The 12311-nt window shown below is 43.9% G+C and overlaps 1 protein-coding gene across 3 annotated transcripts in view; it reads left to right on the plus strand.

Moving 5' to 3' along the window:
• Positions 1–12311, plus strand: part of COL21A1 (collagen type XXI alpha 1 chain) — a 193988-nt gene that overhangs the window by 95594 nt on the left and 86083 nt on the right. For all 3 annotated transcript variants that reach the window (XM_084967938.1, XM_084967936.1, XM_084967937.1), the window contains 2 exons: positions 11368–11421; positions 11513–11566. In XM_084967938.1, coding sequence (XP_084824064.1) covers positions 11368–11421; positions 11513–11566 — 108 coding nt within the window. The remainder of the gene's footprint in view (positions 1–11367; positions 11422–11512; positions 11567–12311) is intronic.

The raw sequence follows: 12311 nt of genomic DNA on the forward strand, positions 1-12311 counted from the left end.
GTTTGCATTGGGATGTAGCAGATTTTTACACTAGAAGGTCAAGTCGAAATTTTCAGTGGGTGGCTGAGGATGGAAGTCTGGTGTTCAGGAGTTCTCTTTTTCTGGACTGTCCCTTCTCGTCCTCTGCCCACACTCCACAGAGGTCATGATATTCTGCCTATGGATTAGTGAGCTTCTAATACGTTAAGATAATTAATCCTTTGCTATCTATGTTGTAAACATCTATTTATTTGGCTTATACATTTTTTTAAATTTTTTGTTGAAGTATAGTTGATTGACAATGGTCTGTCAATTTCTCCTGTACAGCAAAGTGACCCAGTTATATTTCAGTAATTTTTTATTTTTAGATGTTTTTTAAAGTATTGCTGATTTAGTGTTGTGCCAATTTCTGCTGTACAGCAAAGTGACCCAGTCATACATATATGTATGTATATATGTATACATTTTTTTCCTCATAGTATCTTCCATCACGTTCTATCCCAAAAGATTGGATATAGTTCCCTGTGCTGTATAGTAGAAGCTCATTGCTTATCCATTCTACATGTAATAGTATATGTTGGTTTTTAATATTTAGAATTGTCCAGTTTCACCACAATTTATTCTTTTCTCTTGCTATTTCTTCCAGGGTTCTTTTTTGAGCATTAGATACTCTGAGATAGGTTCATTGACTTTCTGTAATTTTCAAGAATTGTTGATCCTTGACGTTCCTGTTGTGGCTCAACAGCAATGAACCCGACTAGCATCCATGAGGATGTGGGTTTGATCCCTAGCCTCTCTCAGTGGGTTAAGGATCCTGCATTGCCGTGAGCTGTGGTGTAGGTCACAGATCCTGCCTCACTGTGGTTGTGGCGTAGGCCAGCAGCTGCAGCTCTTATTCGACCCCTAGCCTGGGAACTTCCATACGCTGCAGGTGCACCCCTCCCCCCAGAACAAAGAACTGTTGATCCTTGACTTCATTTGGGGAATTCACTTTGGCATTTGAGCTGATGTGCAGATCCTAAACAATTTGGTGAATGTGGAGAATGGCTATTCTGACAGAGTGCAGTTCGACTGGAGTATTTGTCTGGGAGGTGGTATTCAAATGCAACCTTGTCGAGAGAGGAATTAACCCGTGTAAGGTGATGCCTGAAAGGCTAAAGCAGATGTTGGCTTTGTTGGTAATACATGATGTCTGTGTTAGGAAAGACTGCAGCCCTGCTGTTGGAGGCTTGGATCTGGTTTAGGACCCTACCCTTCAGGGGTACATGGGTCTGGAATTCCCTTGGAAGGAAGTCTGTTGGAGAGGGGTTCCTGAGCTTCAGGTGTCATCCGAGCAAAGATGCTGCTCTGAAATTCTAAAATCCTCTGGAAAGGTAGTGCACAAAGGAAGAACAGGGAGGAAACAGCTTTTAGCCTTTCCGAATAAGCTTGACAGGGGTGAACAATTAGTCAGAGAACAATAGGACCCAGGAGACGGGCTTTTTATGTCTTCCTCTCTTCAGACTCTTAATGCAACATGGACTCAATAGTTTAAAAGCTGGGGGAATGCGAGGCTGAGTGCTGCAAAGAGGCAGGACCTGGAAAATGGTATATGTTAGGAGAAAAGCCAAAGGAATAGCTATTATGTAGCTTGGAAAAGAGAGTTACAAGAAGCAGCCTCATTATGAAGAACATGAAACATCCTTCTAGAGAGAACAGCTTCTACCCCAACTCTCACTTCCCTTCAATGCGGGATCCTTTGCCAAAATGTTTGCCTTACTCTCTCCCGCTGCCACTGAGCGCATGTGCGCACACTCACACACACGCTCCTGAGAGTCTCACCAATAAACCACACACACACACATGCACAATCCTGAGAGTCTCACCAATAAACTAAAATGTGGATGTTTCCTCAGATAGAATACCCAGTTTATCTTCCTTCTCTCTAATCAAATGTTATTGAAAACTTGTCTCTTCTATAAAGCTTTGCCGGACAAAGCTTTACTTCATTTTTCTGCAACTCCGCTAATGTAAATCTCACCAATGGATCTTTCTATGTTTATCTCATGCATCTCTTATGTAGATGACTTCTATTTTATATATTATATGGGGTACGTACAGCAGTGGTGGTGTGTGCATAGGCATTATATATGCGTGAATGTTGTCTGTATATTTAATTTAAATTATTCAAGGAATTGTTTGGGGCACATCTAGCATTTGTGATTTTTTTTAATTTTTATTACTCAAATGAATATATCACATCTGTAGTTGTATAATGATCATAACAATCTGATTTCACAGGATTTCCATCCCACAGCCCAGGCACATCCCTCCACCCCCCAAACTGTCTCCTATGGAGACCATAAGTTTTTCAATGTTTGTGAGTCAGCATCTGTTCTGCAAAGAAGTTCCGTCTGTCCTTTTTTCAGATTCCACATGTCAGTGAAAGCATTGGATGTTGGTGTCTCATTGTATGGCTGACTTCACTTAGCATGATAGTTTCTAGGTCCATCCATGTTGCAAAAAATGCCAGTATTTCATTCTTTTTAATGGCTGAGTAATATTCCATTGTGTATATGTACCACATCTTTTGGATCCACTCCTCTGTCGATGGACATTTGGGTTGCTTCCATGTCTTGGCTATTGAAAATAGTGCTACAATGAATATTGGAGTACATGTGTCTTTGCGAGTTGTCGTTTTCTCTGGGTAGATGCCCAGGAGCAGGATTGCTGGATCAAATGGTAGTTCTATGTTTAGGTTTCTGAGGAATCTCCATACTGCTTTCCACAGCGGTTGCACCAATTTACAATCCCACCAACAGTGTTCCTTTTTCTTCACACTCTCTCCAGCACTTATTGTTTGTAGACTTTTGGATGATGGCCATTCCAGCTGGTGTGAGGTGGTACCTCGGAGTGGTTTTGATTTGCATCTCTCTAATAATGAGTGACGTTGAACATCTTTTCATGTGTTTCTTGGCCATCTGCATGTCGTCTTTGCAGAAATGTCTTTTTAGGTCTTCTGCCCATTTTTTGATAGGCTTCTTTGTGTTTTTGGTATGGAGCTGCAGAAGGTGTTTATAAATTTTGGAGATTAATCCCTTGTCAGTCAATTCACTTGCAAAGATTTTCTCCCATTCTGTGGGTTGTCTTTTTGTTTTGTTTAGGGTTTCCTTTGCTGTGCAGAAACTTTGAAGTTTGAGTAGGTCCCATTTGTTTATTTTTGTTTTTGTTGTCAATACTCTGATAGGTGGATCTGAGAAGATGTTGCTGTCGTTTATGTCAGAGAGTGTTTGGCCTATGTTTTCCCCTAGGAGTTTGATAGTGTCTGGTCTTATATCTAGGTCTTTAATCCATTTTGAGTTTATTTTTGTGTATGGTGTTAGGAAGTGTTCTAATTTCATTCTTTTACATGTGGCTGTCCAGTTTTCCCAGCACCACTTCTTGAACAAGCTGTCCTTTCTCCATTGTATATTCTTGCCTCCTTTGTCATAGATTAGTTGGCTGTAGGTGCGTGGGTTTAATTCTGGGCTTTCTATCCTGTTCCACTGATCTATATGTCTGTCTTTGTGCCAGTACCATGTGGTTTTGATGACTGTTGCTTTGTAGTGTAGTCTGAAATCAGGAAGCCTGATTCCTGCAGCTCCATTTTTCTTTCTCAGGATGTCTTTGGCTAATTCTGGGTCTTTTGTGCTTCCAAACAAACTTTAAAATATTTTGTTTGAGTTCTGTGAAAAATAGCATTTGTGATTTTAAAGGTCCGTTTCTGCCTACATTGCGTGGTCTTTTGATTGGAATCTGCATGAATGCAGAGCTGTCTCTACTATTATTCTCAGAGCTCTGGATAGTGGTGCCTGGTTGGACTCAATATTTATATGTTTGCTTATTTATTTATTCTTTCATTCATCCACACACAGGCCACATATTTGTTGGGTGTTTACTGTTTTTCTGACGCTCTTCTAGACTAAGGGAGTAGAGAATGAACAAAACAGAAAACATATCCTGCTGTTTTGATGCTCACATCCCAGTAGGGAGGATAGATAATAAATTTTAGTGATAAAATAATAAATCAGTAAATCATATCAGAGAGTAGGCAGCACTATGGTGAAAAGATAGCGGGTCAAGAGGGAATGAGGTTAGCTGTCCTCATCCTTTTATCATAAAGCCTAAGTGTCGAGATTTAGGTTGGAAAATAAGAATTATTACATTGATGATCCATTACCTTAAAAAGCTGTGCCCTCTTCTTTTGAAAGAAGCTTGGCATAACTTTAAGTGTAGCCTCTCTCAGAGAACAAGGCAATTTACCAAAGTGTGACCCAATCTGTGTCTGAGGACAGAGCTGTCTCTGCAGAGATTGTGAAAACAAGGCAATGTTTTCCTTCCACGTGCTTCAACTCAAGGCACCTTATTATAGGAAAGTGGATGGTGTTACTTCGTCATCATCACCCCCCTTTACCTCAGGGAGGGAGACTTAGAGCCGGATTAAGTTTCACCTACAGACACCGCCCTCGATTTCGGGTGTTTTGACGTCATGATTTTTCAGCTTTACCATGGGGCAGAAGCGAAATGCTTTCAGGGGAAACTGTGCTTCAGATTTTGAATGTTGGTCTTTTCCAGGGCCAGCAATGTGGAGGTCAATGGTTTTGCCCAACTGGAGGCCAACGGACGTGTTCGGAGCCGCTAAAGGCAGGCCGGGATTGGCCATGGTCATGGATAGGCTGGGTGTACTCAATGCATTCTTAACGCAGGATATTTTCAACTTAAGACAGGTTTTTCTGGACGTAACCCCATTGAAAGTCAAAGAAGATCCATATGGTTTGCTTTCATTTGAAGTGGGAGTTCCGTTAAGGATCCGGTGTTGCTGTGAGCTGCAGTGTAGGTCACAGACACAGCTCGGATCTGGCGTTGCTGTGGCTGTGGTGTAGGCCGGCAGCTGTAGCTCTGATTTGACCCCTAGCCTGGGAACCTCCATATTCCACGGGTGCAGCCCTAAAAAGGAAAAATAATGATGATGATGATGAAGTGGAAGTTCTATTTTTTTTATTCCCCAGAAGCGTACAGCTTCTCAAATTGTTTATATGCATCCATAAAAATATTTTTCAAATGTTTGTGCTACTTCATATTAAACTATATTTTCCTTAGAGACTCTCTCCCAGTCAGTGCTATCATCAGCCATCTCGCCACATAAGCCAGACTGGGGCATCTCACCACAAGTCCAGCCCCCCCCCCCCCCCCGGAGTGGACGCGGGTCCTGCCTCCCATTCTCTCCTGCAGGTTCTCCCAGCTCATCTTCATGCGTTTCCCTCCTGGCTCATCTGTCCTGCATGGCAGAGCAGATGATCTTGCAAAGCTCACGTCTGATGTTGGGAGCCCCTGGTCGAGGGGCTTGGGTGAAGATCACAGTCCATCATCAGACCCACAAAGCTGCGTGCCCGCCCTCCAGCCCCCATTCTGGTCCTGTTTGGCAGCCTCCTCCCCCCACCCCCCTTCTTCACCTTGGATGTGCCTCACCCTGTCACGCTGCAGCATACACTGATGCACTGTGCTCCCTTAACGGTGTCTTTGAGCTTGTCCTTTCCGAAAGCTTCCCTTACCTGCCCGGCATCCCCTGTAACATCACAGTGCTTTCTGAGATCTTCCTGCGGGCATAATTTTACATATCTTTATGTGGTCCATTACTCAAGAAATTAGGGCAATCAGTGAAAGTATAGAAATGGGTTAGGCGGTTAGTCTCTCTAGTAGTTAGTGCTGGAAAGACAGATTCACACGCACATCTTAGAACTCAGCTGTATAGAGCTATCAAGTCCGCCAACAACTGGAAGAATCTGCAGTGGCCATTAAGAGTATACATTTGATGCTAGTTACCTAGTTACCCCGGCTGTGTGCCTAAGAAAATCTTTTGGAACTTGGGGAAACATTGAAGAAAACTATTTAAATATAAAGCAGAAATTTAAATCACATTCGTACATGTGAAAAAGAAGAGTGACATCCAAAGTAATTTCTCTCAGATTTTATTCTCGTTTCTAAGTTTAGAGTATTTAAAGGAAGCCAGTAACTCTCTCCTCACGACTGAAAAAAAGATCTATAAGTTTCGATCAGCAGAATGTTTTACGGTATGATTAGAATGGGGCTCCAAAGAGATGGTGACCCTTGCATAGTCGATGGTTTTATTTTCTTAATTTCCTTTTCAAAGCTATACATCTTTCCTGGAGCATTGTAGCTATGAATCATGGAAGGAAAGAAATGGATTCTGTATTCTTCAACCCTACAATTTGGCAGCGAGAATATTTTTTTCCTAAAAGATGACTCATTTACAGAGACTTTGCATGAACATGGAAAAGACTTACATACTGTCAGAAATCTTGCAGTTGGGGATAGGGTGGGTATTTGGACCTGCTAATAATTGCAAATGGCAAAACTCATGTTGAACAGAATTAAGCAGTCAGGGATCCTGTGACAGCCACAGTTCTGTGAAGAAACATAAAACGTGTGTATTCAGTAAGCCATACAAAAAGCTTAGCATTTTTCCTATTGCTGGGCATTTTTCTTGTTTTAGTGTACCCTGCGATGAGTCAACCAATGTTTCATTTCTTACTCCTCTTGGAAATTGTTCTGCGTTGTAAATATTCCTCCTCGTTAACCTTTATTTTCCTGATTTTTTTTTCATCCGAAGTTGGTTTTTCCGAATTTCATCCAATTTCTTCTGGGGACTTGCCCTGGGATCCCCAGCTTGGATGTGGTTTTGGTTTTTCTTTACTTTGTTGCTAATCATGCTTCCTCTAGCTTCTAAAATAATCTTTGAATTTCTTTATACAACTAAGTTTTCGAGAATGCCTCTCATTGTGCATTAAAAAAGCACCAGGCTGGCTCTCAGACCGTGGGAAGCGTTTATTATTCCTATATTGCAGTCTTCCGAAGACAAAGCAAATGGGGCCATTAGGAAATACACAGAGGCCTTGTTCCCATGTTCAGCCTTAGATCTGCAGGCATGTTGAACAAAAGGCAAGCCAGGGTGTGATGGCCGGACCTGCCCTTCCTCATTCCCTAGAGGTGGCCGTTAAGGCTCCAGCATACGCTTGTGCAGATGTGTCCTATGCTTTATACGCTAGTCACTGAATCTGAAGAAGAGAGAGCAGCTGGCATTTACTGAGATGCTCACGCCTGCCAAACATTTTCACCTGTGAGTCCATGTGTTTCTTTTCAGAAGTGAAGTGGTTATTATTCTCCTGCTTTATGGGAAGAAACTGAGGCTAAACTCGGCAAAATGACTTGGCCAAAGTCCCACAGAAAGTCGAGGGAAGAGTAGAAATTCTTTTCCAATTTTAAAAATCATTGTCTTTCCACTTCACTGCGATGCCTTCCCGGGATTTGGGGTGTGACGACTCTGCCTGAGGTCAGTCACACTGTGAGTCAGAGGTGAGCTGGGAACACTGTCTGGGTCAACTCCACGTTGCTTTAAGCCATTAAAATATGATGCGTCCTCTGGAACAAATGCCACACATCAAGTTACCTCTTCTTCGAAAGGGTGACATGAGCACGGCCACTCTTGATCTTCTATAGAAGATGAACTTTCTGAAAAAAAGTCATAAAGCAGATACGACATTTGGCGTAACTTTAAAAAAAAAAAGTGAAAGAAAATAATCCATGAAATGTGAACTTTGCTGATGACCAACGATTTTGATAAATAGTCTCCATGGTAACTTTCTTTTGAGGAATCTTACGAGCATTCCTTTCCTCTGGGTCTTCAGAATGCTAGACGATTGAAAAGGAATCTGGCAAATGGACTTCCTTGAACCTTTCTAGAATCGTAGTGTCTAACGACCAGGCAGCATTTGCGGACAAGAGGGTGTTTCCATCCGCCCTGTCAACTTCCCAGTGATGTGACTTTGGCCAAGTTACTCAGCTTCTGTGCCTCAGTTTCCTCATCTGAAAATGAGGATAGTGTAGAACCTGCGTTAAAGGGTGGTCATGAGGATTAAGCGAATTAACACATGTCAAGTCCTGAGGCTGGAAGGTGAGAAATACTATGTACACCGCTGCGATGATTATTTCTCCCAATTACAACAGCGTGTTGTTCGGTCAGACTGTCCAGAGGGTGCACACAGGGTTTTGAAGGATCTGAGAAATACCCTAGGCAGTGGCATTGATAGGTCAACGCCACTAGGGGGTTCCTGTTGTGTCTCAGCAGTAAGGAACCCAACTAGTATCCATAAGGATGCGGGTTCAATCCCTGACCTCTCTCAGTGGGTTAAGGATCCAGCACTACTGTGGCTATGGTGTAGGTCGCAGATGTGGCTTGGATCCGGCATTGCTGTGGCTGTGGCTAAAAACTGCAGCTCCAATTCGACCCCTAGCCTGGAAACATCCATATGCCACAGGTGTGACCCTCAAAAGACAAAAAGTAAGCTAACTCTGTGTAGGCGGGTGTGAGCAGTGAACACTGACATGCACTCCCAGGTCCCTCTACTTCCACAGTGGCTGAGGTGAGGACAGTGATAACCAGAGTGGCAGGCACACCAGCTTTCTTCTCACTGACCGTGAGAACGTGAGCCACATGGTGTTACTAAATTTCAGTTTGCTCTTGGAAGCCACCCAAGCAAACATGGTTCTTGGGGCGAGAGATTTTTCACACTTGTGTGCGGCGTGGATGACTTGGAGGTGAATTCTTCCAATGTTTGATTAACAAAAAATGTGGCCAATGCTCTGTTCAAGGCAAAAAATATACAAATAAATGATACCCAGTCCCTCATCTCAAAGGAGCACATAATCCAGTAACAGAGCCAGAGTCACCCCAGGGAGCAAATGGTGGGTTTGAAAAATTCAGGGCTTTTGGTTTTTTGGGGTTTTTTTGTCTTTTGTCCTTTTTAGAGCCGCACCCGCAGCACATGGAGGTTTCCAGGCTAGGGGTCTAATCAGAGCTGTAGCCGCCGGCCTACACCACAGCCACAGCAACGCCAGATCCAAGCCGAATCTGCGACCTACACCATAGCTCGGGGCAATGCTGGATCCTTAACCCACTGAGCAAGGCCGGGGATCGAGCCCACAACCTCATAGTTCCTAGTCAGATTCATTAACCACTGCACCATGATGGGAACTCCTGAAAAATGCAGTTGTTTTGTATGGAGTATGAAAAGGTTGGTTATGAGATGGGTTCATGGGTGAAATAAGATGTTTAAGGATGGGGCCGTGGACTCAAGAGCAACATTTTAGCCTGAGGAGTGCTGGAGAAAGCATAAGGTACATTGTACGAATAACCAAATGAGGTGTGGAGGAAGGGCTGATGGTTGGTGATAGAAATTATGTAGTCCCCCCGCCTTCCCGCAGTGACTGGGAGCATCTTACAAAATGAGAAATGCAAGTGCATGTCAAAGAAAAAACAATAACCTGAGACTGGTCTTTCTGAGACAACCATTATTATTATTGCTATTGTTATTAAAGCTAGCAAAGAATGGTAAAAGGCATATTTGAAAATGGGAGTGGAAAAGCAGGGAATTCTGATGTCTCTAAAATCGCAGCAAAAGGGGGTTCCCTGGTGGCCTAGTGGTTAAGGATCCGGCATCATCAGTGCTGTGGCAGGATTTGATCCCTGGCCCAGGAACTTCCACATGCCATGACACAGCCAAAAATTAAAATAAAATGAAGTGGTGCTCCCGTCGTGGCGCCGCGGTTAACGAATCTGACTAACATCCATGAGGACGCAGGTTCGATCCCTGGCCTTGCTCAGTGGGTTAAGGATCTGGCGTTGCCGTGAGCTGTGCTGTAGGTCGCAGACGCAGCTCGGATCCCACATGGCTGTGGCTGTGGTACAGGCCGGCAGCTACAGCTCTGATTGGACCCCTAGCCTGGGAACCTCCAGATGCCACAGGTGCAGCCCTAAATGGCAAAAATAATAATAATAATAAAGTAAAATAAAGTAAAAGCAGCTAAAAATGTACTGACAAGTGAGCGGGTGAATACAAGATCTATGCAGCTATCTATGAGCAGCCACACAGAAGTGAAGTGTTTAGATTTGAGAACGAATCTGTAACTGGACCCATTAGTGAGGTCTGTTAATAACTATTGATGATAGAAAACTACCCAAACCCACGAGATCCGAGAAAGAAGGAACGTGAATAAGAGGGTAGATGTTGGCAGGTGCCAGGTGGTCCAGCTCATCCCTGGGAAAGCTAGATAAATGTTGAGGACCTGCAGGTTTATTTTGGAGTTTCATTGCCATGAGCTGAGTGAATAGTGAATAGCTGAATAGTTTGCCTCTGTCTGAAAGCGTTGTGCTGTGTTACCAAGGCTCTGGTTTCTGGAGGAGTGTGTAGGGAGCAGTGGAGAGGAAAGGGGCCCTTACTTCAGCAGACAGGTCACAGCCATGCTCCTGGGTCACATCAGGAATGTGATGTGCAGCCCAGAGTCTGTTGCATACGTACCCTGAAGGATGACATTTATCCAGGTGTCGTTTATTCCAGAGCTTAACTCAGGTGGCTTAAAAGTATATTACGTTTGTTTAATCCCGGGAGTTCCCATTGTGGCTCAGTGGTAACAAACCCGACTAGTACCCATGAGGACGTGGATTCGATCCCTGGCCCCACTCAGTGGGTTAAGGATCCAGCGTTGCAGTGAGCTGTGGTGTAGGTCGCAGCCTCAGCTCAGATCCCGAGTTGCTGTGGCTAGGGCACAGGCTGGTGGCTACAGCTCTGATTCAACCCCTTGCCTGGGAACTTCCATATGCCACAGATGCGGCCCTAAAAAGACAAAAAATACAATAAAAGTCTGTAACGTTTGTTTAATCCTCCAATCAGGTGTTTTCTCTTAAATATATATTGAGTATGTTTTTAACGTGCTGAATATTTCTTTTAATTTTTTTTTTTTTTTTTTTTTTTTTTTTTTTGCTTTTTAGGGCCGCACCCATGGCATATGGAGGTTCCCAGGCTAGGGCATGAGTTGGAGGTACAGCTGCAAGCCCACACCACAGCCACAGCAACACCAGATCCGAGCTGTGTCTGTGATCTACACCACAGCTCACAGTAACGCCAGATCCTTAACCCACTGAGCAAGACCAGGAATCGAACCCGCAACCTTATGGTTCCTCATTCCTTTCCGCTGAGCCATGTCAGGAACTCCTAAACATTTCTTTAGGAACTATGAACGTTAGCTCTGTATTTCCCTCCCAGAGCCTTCCTTTTCAGTGAAGCGTTTCTGGAGAATTGTATTGAACAAGAGATATTCAAGGCTTTGTTCCTAAAGACTGAAGGATGTGAATTCCTTATTAAGCATTGGCCACTTTGTTACTTTGGTTTCTTAAACAGTCACTGGGTGAAGTCATAGCTGTAAGAACATGAGAAGGAGTGAATTCTGAAACGGGGGGGCCGCTCTTCATGAACATGTTGAAATATAAATTATTTTTTATTTGCTTTTCTTCAGGGATATCAGGGCGTGGCGGGATCCCCAGGTGTTCCAGGATCCCCAGGAATACAAGTATGTGATCCTTCTGTCCATATTTGAGAGATACCATTTTTAGTGAACCAACAGACATAACTAACAGAATTTTATTCTGCCGTTCATTTAGGGAGCACGCGGACTTCCGGGGTACAGAGGAGAACCAGGGAGAGATGGTGAAAAGGTAAATCCACTCAGACAAAGGTGTGTCTGGTTGTTCCGGTCCCTGAAAGACCAAGGAGACTGTGTGTGGTGACGCTCATTCAGTAGTGATCACCTCCGTGAATTCCAAGACGTGGGCTCAGAATTTGTCCCTGCCCTTGGCTGATCCAGCTCATAGGCTTCCATCACTTGCTCAAGGTGGCTCTGCCAGATGACCCTGGGCAGATGGAACAGGTATTGGCATTGCCCTGGTCCTCTGTTCTCCCTCTTGGTGAAGTTCAATAGGCAGCTCCCTTCTTAGAGGGAAGAGAATTACATGAGCGGAACGTGTTCCACGTTAACCGAAGATGGCCTGATACGCATGTGTCCATCTCAAGGGACACCTACCGCTACGACCCCGCTTCCTGGACCCTGTTCTCCCGCGTGGATTCAGTGAGCCCAGACAACGTTTGTCTTTTCCACTCTTCATTTCCACCGCTCTGAGATTTGCCAAGCTTCCTATTGATGTACATGTCCTTTAAATACGTTCAGTATGGTGGTACCTCCCCATGGATCCAGCCATGTGTCCAGGGAGCTGGTTCACATCCAAAATGCCCATTTGAAGTTGCTCAGATGCCCAAGATGATGAGCTGAATTCCTAAAGCACAGTCTTTATTTCTAAGTTCTTTCAAGGCATTCTGCTGTTTGCTCCTGAGAAAAACATATACTCATTTTCAGGAGTTCCCTGGTGGCTCAATGGGTTAAGGACCCAGCACTGTCACTGCTGC

The sequence above is a fragment of the Sus scrofa genome, chromosome 7 (genome assembly GCF_054392235.1).
Source record: "Sus scrofa isolate SSC_HxYL_T2T_F1_AM1 chromosome 7, Sscrofa_HxYL_maternal_Yorkshire_Landrace_v2.0, whole genome shotgun sequence".
NCBI lineage: Eukaryota > Metazoa > Chordata > Mammalia > Artiodactyla > Suidae > Sus > Sus scrofa.